General features: G+C 42.7%; 1 protein-coding gene across 1 annotated transcript in view; it reads left to right on the top strand.

Moving 5' to 3' along the window:
- Nucleotides 1-10,686, top strand: part of LOC103804380 (tyrosine 3-monooxygenase-like) — a 33,692-nt gene that overhangs the window by 10,516 nt on the left and 12,490 nt on the right. The window contains exons 6-8 of the mRNA XM_009076990.1: nt 2,719-2,864; nt 8,281-8,416; nt 9,039-9,108. Coding sequence (XP_009075238.1) covers nt 2,719-2,864; nt 8,281-8,416; nt 9,039-9,108 — 352 coding nt within the window. The remainder of the gene's footprint in view (nt 1-2,718; nt 2,865-8,280; nt 8,417-9,038; nt 9,109-10,686) is intronic.

The following is a 10,686-nucleotide window of genomic DNA, read 5'->3' as shown; positions in this document are numbered from 1 at the left end:
CTGACTACAACCTCCTTTCAGGTAGTTGTAGAGGGTGATAAGGTCTCCCCTGAGCCTCCTCTTCTCCAGGCTAAACAAACCCAACTTCCTTAGCTTCTCCTCATAGCACTTGTGTTTGAGTCCCTTCAGCAGCCTTATTGCTCTTCTCTGGACCTGCTCCAGCTGCCCTGATCAGGCTGGCCCCCCTTCAGTGGCAGAGCCAGGATGCCATTGGCCATGTGGGAACACTGTTGGCTCATGTTCAAGCAGCTACTGACCACCTCCCCTATTGGCATGTCTTTTGCAGACCTAGTGTCCCTGCAGCTATAGGCTCTGTGGCTCTCTGAACCCTGATGGCAGCTTGGGGCTGAGGTCCCCAGCACAGTGGGTGGCTCAGATGTTTGGGGTTTTTTCTGTCATGTAGCTTTCTAGCCACTCTTCAAGTATTTCATGCAGTTGTTGTGACCAAAGTGCAGGACCTGGCACTTGACCATGTTAAATCTCTTCCCATTGCAATCAGTCCGTCTCTCCAGCCTATCCAGGTCCCTGTGCAGAGCCTTCCTGCCTTCCAGCAGACTGACACTCCCCCCCAACTTTGTGTCATCTGCAAACTTGCTGATGGTGCACTCAATCCCCTCATCACCTCATTTGTTTTGTAGAACAAATCATCACCGTCATCATCCTGATTGGGTGGTCTGTAACAGACTGCCACCAAGATGTCAGCCTTGTTGGCCTTTCCCCTGATTCTGACCCACAGGTACTCAACCATCCATGGCAGCACTCCAGTCGTGCGATTCATCCCACCACATTACTGTGATGGCGACTACATCATAACTTTCCTGCTGCACAATGGCCTCCAGCTCCTTGTGTTTGTTACTCATACTGCGTGCATTAGTGTACATAATCATAGAAGATGTCTTATGGGTAAGAGCTGTACAGGAAAAATGGAGAATTCAGGACAAAGTTATGTCGATGCACCTGCCACATGTTCATAGCAAAGCTGAATAGTGCCACTTTTCTCTAGAAGAATTAGGAAATTGATGGAAAATAGTGTTATAGCCTTTAAAGCCTTTCAAGTGGCTGGCTCCCTCCTTCATTGTAAGGTACCATTCTAGACTGTTTCATAGACTGTGGTTTCAGCAGTTTGTCTTTTCATCTCTGAACCCAAGTGCCATCAAATAGCATCTTAATTGTCCTTTGAGTGGTGGCATCTCCATCCAGTGAGACACTACATTAGGGGCAATCTTAATCGTTTTCTAGAAATATCTGCTTCACTATTGACTTTGGAGTGTACTTAGGTGATTGCCTTAGAGGTACTTAGAGAAGAGGAATATTTAGCTTTGGGTAATTCATCACTAGTTTCTCACAGAAATACCTTCATTTCTGCGGTAGCCAATGTTTGGACACACAGTAGGACAATGCTTTGGAAAAAGAGACTGTATGAGTGTGTAAACAAGCCTGCTCTCTCTAGACTCCAGTCTGGGTATGATCTGTGTACTGGTTCAAATCCCGTGCAATCCCACTGAAGTCAGGAGTATTCTATGAGGAAATAAGCCAGGACAACACTTGAACTCTAGTCCTCCTCATTCTTTCCTAATTCCTCCATGGAAATGGCTCAGTCTCCACTGGTTTTCAATAATAACAGGACCCACTGTTTCTCTCTGCTCTTTGAATGTTTTTCCTCCTAAGGTATTCCTCCCCCCCTGCATTCTGTTTCATTACTCCACACTGTGTGAGCCATTTGTACAAATGAAGAGAGCCATTATCAGAGACTGGCTTTCATCTCCATGGCAACAACAACATCACAAAAAAAATACAATACAAACCCAACAGAAGGTCATTTCCCCTAGCCAATGTTTCTAAGAATGATCTCAATTTTCATAAAACAATGTCTATAAAGTTGTTAACACCCTAGGGCCATGACTGAACAAAAATAATCTTTTCTATAAGGTCCTTTGCCATCATATTACTACTTCTTTATTTTGCAACAGCTAAATATATTTCAAACCACAGCTCTAAATCCAAGAACCATCAAGTCTGGGAAAAACTTAAAGCCTGTGCCCAAATCTGGTTATCTATATTTTTTCTTCAGGTGGTCTCTTCTTGTGTAATGGGATAAATGCTTCCAGAACTGGTGTATCTTTCAAGTACAGAGCCCATGCCAGGCATTTTGATCTTCAAAGTGTGAACCACTTTGCCTGTCCAGATATTACTCTTCAGTATCAGAAAATGTACTTTTTGGAAGGAGGTTTGTAAGAGACAAGTATAGGCTAGGCTTTGACATGGAGAAGGAGGGACCAGCACTTCAGGCTGTACCCCAATGCAGTGAGGGAGGGAACACCTGATTCATTACATTCCTAAACTGGACAACAAAGAAAGTACCACGGCCTCAGCTCTCTCTCTGGGATAGTTCTGGTCCTTCCAACACCCTAAGCAAGAAGGTGCCTAAGCAAGTAACACTTATGTATCAGAATTAGAGTTCCTTGACATCAAAGGAGGGTATAGGGAGTGACAAAAAGGATTTGCTGAGAAGAACCAAACTTCTGAAGGAAAAGTGAAACAAAAACCCCTTATGGTTTGCTACATCCACCCAGGCATCATCCAAACACCACATGTTCTGAGTTCACATTTTTAGACCATGACATACTGGGAGTTTACACCTCTCTGTGGCTTTGTAGACAGGACAGGTAAGTAGTGCTTTATTAAGGTGGGTCACGCTGCACAGTTTTTGCTTTTCAGGAGAGAGGTCTACAGGAAGCTGAGAAGCCTTTACCCTACTCATGCCTGTACACAGTACCTGGATGCTTTCCAGCAGCTGGAGAAGTGCTGTGGCTATCAAGAGGATAATATACCTCAACTTCAGGATGTCTCCAGATTTTTAAAAGGTCAGGCATTATAAATCATGGCTTATTCTAGGGTTTCATGCAAGTATTTGTGCACCACATATACCCACAAACCATATCCTAGGACACTGGCTGATTAGCTGTAACGTTCCCTCATGCAAGATGAGTTGGAGCATAGGACATTCATACTAGGCCTCTCTAGGGACCAAGTGGTAAGTAAGTTTGTGCTTATTCTGTGAGTAGCTGCACTTGGTGTGGCACTAACCAGCAACAAGTAATCCAGTACTAGCAGCAGTACAGTCAGAGCAGCACAGTCAGAGCAGCACAGTCACAGCAGCACACTGCTCAGCATGACTTCCACACACAGTTGTCTTATGGTTTTGACTGTGTTTTATGTTTCTATTACCATGGTGCTTGTAAAACCCAAACACAAGTACGGGTACATACCTCTTGAATACATATTTTTTTCTGATGCATGAGACAGGATGGCAATGTGTGCTAGAGAAAATGATTTCCAGGAGGTCCTGCTAGTCAGTCAACAGCTGCCTTGAAACAACTCTGCATCTTCATCTCCATAGCATCACTTGCTGCACCAAAGTCTGTGGTACCTACCATGTGGCTGACAGGAGAGGGCAAAGGCTCTGGTGCTTGGCCATAAAGGCATGAAGATCATAGAATCAACTGTGTTGGAAAAGACCTCCGAGACCATCAAGTCCAACCCTACCATGGTTACTAGACCATGGCACCAAGTGTCACATCTAGCCTCATCTTGAAAACCTCCAGGGATGGTGAATCCACCACCTCCCTGGGCAGCACATTCCAATGCCATTTCAAGATGTGACCTTAATCAAAGGACACACAAGACTACCAGGCTGATCTGCCTGCTGGTAGCTGGGGGCTGACTAGAAAGGGGCAGGAGAGGAAGGGAGCCTGTATTATTTGTATGAGGTCACAGGCTGCAGGGATTCCTAAGGACATGTGCTTTGTGTAAAACAGCTGATTGCCTGTCATTATCAGGAATGGCTAAAGAAAGATGACATTTAAACCAACCTTGTTCCTTCTCAGTGAAAAGAAGACATGATAGAAGGAGGACAGCTGATTGCTATGATGAAATGAATAAGAAAAAATATGGTTTAACTTTAAATAACTGAAATTTAAGACCAATCCTCAGGATATCAAGTGACCTGCTCCATGTAACAGTAGGGGATGCTAGTAAGCTTGAAGAAGCTTTCTGTTGCTGAAGAGTTTTCTGAGACATAGCCATTTTTAGGGAATGTTAAGCTGTTCAATGACAAAGCTTTTGCAGTAACTTTTGTGGAAGGGAAGGAAGCACTGACACATGAAAAGCACCTCACATAAGCATCATCACATCCAGCTATAGGAATTTTTCTGTGTACGTATTAGGTGTTTTCTCATGTATTTTCCCTTTTATTCAATTATCCATCTTACTCCTCTCCTATAGTAACTGGGCTGATAATATATTTTTTCTTATGGTGTAGCTGAACTCATCTTATTTCATTTACACTAAGGAAAATGTAAAGAATGGCTCTTGGGAGCACTGGTCCTCTCCTCCTTGAAGTGTAGATAAAACCTGGATTAATTTAGCCTGCAGGTTATGTATGACTGGCACAAAATTTTCTCAAAAGAGCTGTGTTAAGAGCTAGACAATTAAGAGTGAGGAAACTATTTCAGTCCCATTATATGGGACTTTGAACAGATAGTTTACCTAGTTTTTCTCTAAGAAGGTAATTTTGCTATGCAGAATACTTTCTAGAAAACATGAAGATTGACATTATTGCAAGGCCCCTTTGTAACAAACTCAGTCTGAGTCAGAAACACCTGCAAAGTCTAAACTGTTAAACACAACCTCATGCTGAGCAGCCACTGTGTGAGGCCTATGATTTATAAGGAGTTATAAGTAGTGATTTTATTACTAATTTGGTTGGCTTTTACCCACCTTTTTGCTCCTAACAAGTCATCATTCCACTGTGAGCTTAGGCTCTTTTTTGTGTTACAGTTGTGCAGGACTCAACCAACCAACCCTTAACCAAACCATCAGCTGTGATGTGTCTCCCAGAAATCCTTGGCATACAGTGGATGTATCTCAACTGCAACCTATGTGGAGATGCATGGTGCAGTTTTTCCTGTCACTGGTTAGCTCTGGGTGAGCTCTGAATTGTCCCATTCTCTCTCGTTTAGGACATAAATCTTTGCATGTATCTTTGCTAAATACTGTCTTTAAGGACTGGATTATTCTTTAGCATATGTGATAAGAGGACTTTATACAGAATGGAATGGAATATTTCAGTGGGAAGGGATCTACAGTGATCATCCGGTCCAACTGCCTGACCAATTCAGGGCTGACCAAAAGTTAAAGCGTGTTATTAAAGGCATTGGCTAAATGCCTCAAACACTGACAGTACTGGGGCCTTGACCACTTCTCTACGCAACTTGTTCCAGTGTTTGACACCCTCTCGGTAAAGTAATACTTCCAGATGTTCAATCTGAACCTTCTCTGGACTAAATAAAAGAGAGAGGGATATCCTGGACCGAGAGTTATGTTATAACCAGCCCACACAGCCAGATAAACTTCTATCTTCTCTTTTACTTAGCAATATCTGTGAACCTAAGGAAGCAACTACTTTTGGCTTCAATACAAGGCCTGTCTAGTGTTACATGGTTGTTAGTGAGGCTGGTTTGAACAGCAATGAACTGCGCATCAAAAATATTTCATAATTACTAAAAGAGGATTTAAATGGTTAACCATGCGACTGTTTAGCATGGCAAAGGTTTTTTCTAAATGAACCTAGGCATATCTTTCTTTCTAGGAAAGATGTTTGAATTTAGGCAGTTATTGTCCTCCACAGCTGGAAGAAATTACAGTCAGTGAACTCAAGCAAGTTCACACTACAATGTACAGGCTGCCTTTACACACCACTTTTTAGGCCAAGAATTAAGCCTTGCAGTTCACTTTAGGTCAACTGCTCAAGACCTTCTCTTCAACTCATTTTGTTTCATAGATCTTTGGGCAGCAGGTCCAACCAGCCACACCCCCAATTATCTACTGATTGCTGGGTTTATTGTGCAATAATGAAATGGAAGTTCAGATTTTGCAGATATTACCTTCAGTAGAAAGCTTTTTCCTATGGCTTTTCAAGGCAACTGACCAAGTCTGTTCCATCAGTAGACTGTCTGATTCTTTGGCCTGTATTTAAAAGGCCGTATCAGAGAACATAAGCTGTAATTTTAATTTTCCCTCCTGCTTCTCCAACGTGGATGCTAAAGCAATATAAATTTCCCTAGACTCTTTCATAGCCCTTCCAGTACTGAGTTACTTAGGTCTTGCTTTTAGTATGATGTATGTTAGAGCTAGTGTATTATTCACTTCACTCAGACTCAGAATTTAGCCCAAATATGAACAGAGTCTGAGATTTTCTCATTCCTCTGGATTGGCTTAGTATGGCATCAGCAGTAAGGGATTACACTTCTGTTCCAGCTCCTGGACAGTGCCTGAGGAGACATAGCTGCTAGAATATTTTCCCAAACATCATGATTTCTTAATTGGGAGGGGGGAGAATACAACCTCTTCTGATTCCTTGGTTGGTTAACTCCGATGCCTTTGCTCAGCATATACACAAAGACATAATCTCTGTAGGTATTTTTGCTGTTGTTCAGCTTTGAGGCAGTTCTGTCCTTTTGAATTCAGTGGAACAGTAGAAGATAACTATAGCAATTGCTTTCCACTTTGTCATCACAATGTCAGGCAGAATCACTCCTTGCTGTCCTTTCATTCCTCTGTTGTTCCATATATTTCATAACTTTGAATTCTTTGAAGCAATTTTTTTCCTTTTTTCCTTTTCTCTCTCTTTTTTTTTTTTTTAATGAGAAAAGTGTTAATAGCCTGACAGACTAAGACAAGAAATGCTGGAAGAAACATGAAAAACAAACCAAAACAAATCTTGTAAATGGCTTAGTTTCTGGGTGGGATTTTTTTTTGTTTGTTTACATAAAAAAAAAATATTAGGTTCCAGTCTTCACAACACAATAGAATATGGATAGAGAAGGGAGAATAAAGCCATTTCTGACTTTTTAAAAATGTAGTTTTATGTTTTAAAGAAGGCGAAATGTCATTTATGGGAGCTTTGAATGCAACACAGATTTCAAATATAGGACTTCAAAAAGATTATCATTGGCTCACTTTGAAAGAAGTGATTTTCAATTTTCTTAGCTTTGCAGACCACCAACATGTTTCCCATGGAAATGTAGATTGTGTGTTTTGCTGACCATTAGACCGGTTATTTTGCTAGTTGCCTCTCACAGACCTCATAGTAATGCAGAGTGTCCTGGGATAGCAGAAGCTGAAATGTCAGTGCAAAAGTACTGCATTCTTCTGTCCTGTTCTATAGACACACGCAAAGCAAACCAGGGATGATCATATCACTGTGAGCCTGTGTAGTTAGCTCTGGCACTTAGTGCCATGGTCTAGTAACCATGGTAGGGTTGGACTCGATGATCTTTGAGATCTTTTCCAACCTCGTTGATCCTATGATTCTATGATCCTATGATGGTGAAAAGAACCCAACCAGAGCTGAAAAAGAAGTGAAAGCACTGAGGGAAACTCTGATGTTAAATGGCTGAGAGTCAAATATTATCTCTTATCTCTGATGATGACCTATTTGCCTTTCTCCTGCATGTTCTCATTCTAATGAAGTTCAGGCAGAAAGACAAAATTGATAGCAAGTTTTGACCATGCCAAACTAGTTACGTGAAACAGGCACTGACAAAGGGAAATGAAGTTGAAGAGTATGCTCCAATTCTACCTCTGGGGTATGTTGAACTAGGCTGACCAAGGAACAAAAGTATTGCCCTGACTTGAGCAGACCTATGCTCCACCTACTTCTGTCTCCCACAGTGCAAGGTACAAGGGGTTTCAGTGCAGGGAGGGCAGGAGAGGGGAAAACAGCAACCTAGCATCAGGGAAGAGCCAGGTGCTCTCAGACAAGGGTAGGAGTGGGGTGTGTTATTTATCAAACTCCTGGTTTTTACATATGTTATACAGAAAATGACAGAGATAATCCAAGGATCAACAGACAATCCAGGACTGAAAATGCAAGTTCTGTTTTCTGCTTGATCATAAAGATCATGTCTGACCTCAGACACACCACTGTCATGTGAGACATAGTAGATAAATGTGTGGAAATGTGCTGAAAATGTGATCTGGGGTAGGCAGTACTCCCATACCTCATATCATTGCTGTGGGATGGATGGCTAGGTGATTTGATGTCACAGGAACTGGTCCCATAGCAGAACAGGGGCATGGCAATAATGATAAGCCAGGCTATACCTACTGTGCTTGGTGGAGGGAGCAAGAAGGTCCTCTGAAACTGCTTACCCAAAGTAAGTGTGTTGTGTAGTTAACTCTAGAAATGCCTACATTTGGCCTCACTTCCCTTTGCAGAGAGAACAGGTTTCCAGCTGAGGCCAGCTGCAGGACTGCTGTCAGCTCGTGACTTCCTTGCCAGCCTGGCACTTCGTGTCTTCCAGTGCACACAGTATATAAGACATTTCTCTTCTCCTATGCATTCCCCAGAACCGTAAGTTTTATGCCCTGACATAATCCCATCCTTCTGAATGTGTTTGGGACCAATCGCTCTGGAACTCTAGCCGGTAGTCCACAGAATGAAACAATTTGGGAAACTGGTAGCTGGAGAGTTAGAAGGGGAAGTCATGCATGAGAGGGTGTGGGTCTCTGTCTCTTTTGCAAAGTTGTCTGGGGAAGGAAAAGTCTGGAGAATATCTGGTTTAATCTTTTCATCCTGCCTTCAGTTAGCATCTGCTGGGGTTTGATTTCCTGCTGTGAAATTCTCCCAGTAAGTTCTGGCCAGACAACAGCAATTACAGTTCATGAGAAATTACAAGTTCACACAGACACTTTTGTTGTATTCTGGGACCTTTCAAAGATGTTGTGACATAGGAGGTTAGTGCCCCTGTCATCCCAGTGAGACAATAGACAAGGTAGCAGGGAACAGCTGGCTCGCCATGGAAGAAAGGAATGCTCTGTCACACTCTCTGCAGAGCCAGGCCAGGTATGGAGGGAGCCACAGAGGCCCAGCCCTCACACTAGCTCCCTTTGGGCTCTGTTGGCTAAAGTCCTTCATGTTCATGAAGGGCAGGAAAGGAAGCCTTTAATAAACATGAAGGTCACTTATTTTCCAGAGACTGCTGCCATGAGTTGTTGGGTCATGTTCCCATGTTAGCTGACAAGGAGTTTGCTCAGTTCTCACAGGTAAGATTGTTCTGCTGGCTGTTTAACCAACTGCTCTGGATAGCAGGCCAGATGTGCCTCAAGTACATGCAGGGAACCATGAAATGTGATTTTAAGACTGGATTGTGCCTGGGTCGCGACCTCCAGGGGTGGTGAGTTAGCAGTGCCTTGAGAGACATTTGCTCCAAGGGAGTGGTAGCACTGCTCCCTCTAAGGACATGGTATAAAAGGAAGGGCAGGCAGTGCTTGCAGGACTTCTCTGTGGGAGGGCTATGTCAGTCTGAAGAAGGAAGCCTCTGTGGTGCTGCTGTTTGAGCTCTAGTGACCCTGCTGCTCTCCTGGCTTCCTGTCCCACACCACGTGAACCTAATCAGCCCCAGCCCCAAAGCCTCCATGCTGTTTCTGTCTCTGGATGTACATTTTTATCTCTCATGAGACTTTGGGTCCATCACCATGCCATTCATCAGAGTTATTTTTCCTTTCACAACTCACCAGATTCTCACACTGGTGAGGGAGGCTCCAAAAAGCAAACAGGGTTTCTTTGTACAGTAAGGGGCAATTCAGTATGAGCAGTCAGTGTCAGACCCAAGTGAACTCAATGACTTTGCATAATTAAAGAATTCAGAACTATGAATGCTCCTCAACACCATAGCAGAGGGAAGAAGAGAACTCATTCTCCAGGCTTATCAATCAATGGCCAGTGTGGAAACTAGCAATAAGATCAGAGGAGTAACATGATGCTAGTTCTCATCTGAAAATCTTGAAAAGAAAGTCAACTCACCTCAAATAATGTGGGTTCCAGTTGTATCAAGTTGCATACACTCCAGTTACCACTTTGGTCATAAATGTTGGCTATCATCAGAATCAGATGAGTAGTACTTTAAATATCCCAGTCATCTATAACTTATTCTGGAAGAAACCTCTTAATTCAGTTCAATCCCAGAACACTTTAGAAATAAGAGATCATAGCAATTTCAAAACTTTCAGCTTTCCTCTTTTCCCATCAATAGCACAGACTATACAACATGGGATCACATTAAGTGAATTTTCACATTTCACTTTCTTTTCCACAAAGGATTTGCACAGTTGAAATTCACCCCATGAAAATTCTTTTCTGTTCCATTCAATATGAGACGATGAATGGCGAAAATGCCGTAATTTTGTTTGTTTGCTGCATGATATGGCTCCTGGGATAGCAAAGTAGAGACATCTACAGATTCCTATTGTGAGAACAACAATTAAGAGGGAGCACAGATGAGAGTAAACAGAATCCTCCCTGCATGTATCTGACCCACTCCTATGGGCTGCCAGAAAGAATGAGGGACAAAAAGGTAACGGCAAAGAAAAAATCCACTTTGCTGTCCTTTCTTCTTATGCCTCCCTATAAGTGAAAAGATGGTTAATTTTACACAGAGAACACTGAGGATTAAACACTCATCTAATGTGGCTCCCACTGGTATGTAGCTGGGGGCCAGGGAGAGGTAGGCATCCTGGAAGCCATGGAAGGTCATTTTGGGTGACAAAAACAATGAATACTTCATGCTATTCATGCTAGAAATGATGTGGTCCTTCATCTTTCCCTCTTTCTTTCCCTTGGGC

This window comes from Acanthisitta chloris, unplaced genomic scaffold (assembly GCF_000695815.1).
Source record: "Acanthisitta chloris isolate BGI_N310 unplaced genomic scaffold, ASM69581v1 scaffold16746, whole genome shotgun sequence".
NCBI lineage: Eukaryota > Metazoa > Chordata > Aves > Passeriformes > Acanthisittidae > Acanthisitta > Acanthisitta chloris.
The sequence above is the reverse complement of the archived record's forward strand: the minus strand, read 5'-3'. Positions and strand labels throughout refer to the sequence as shown.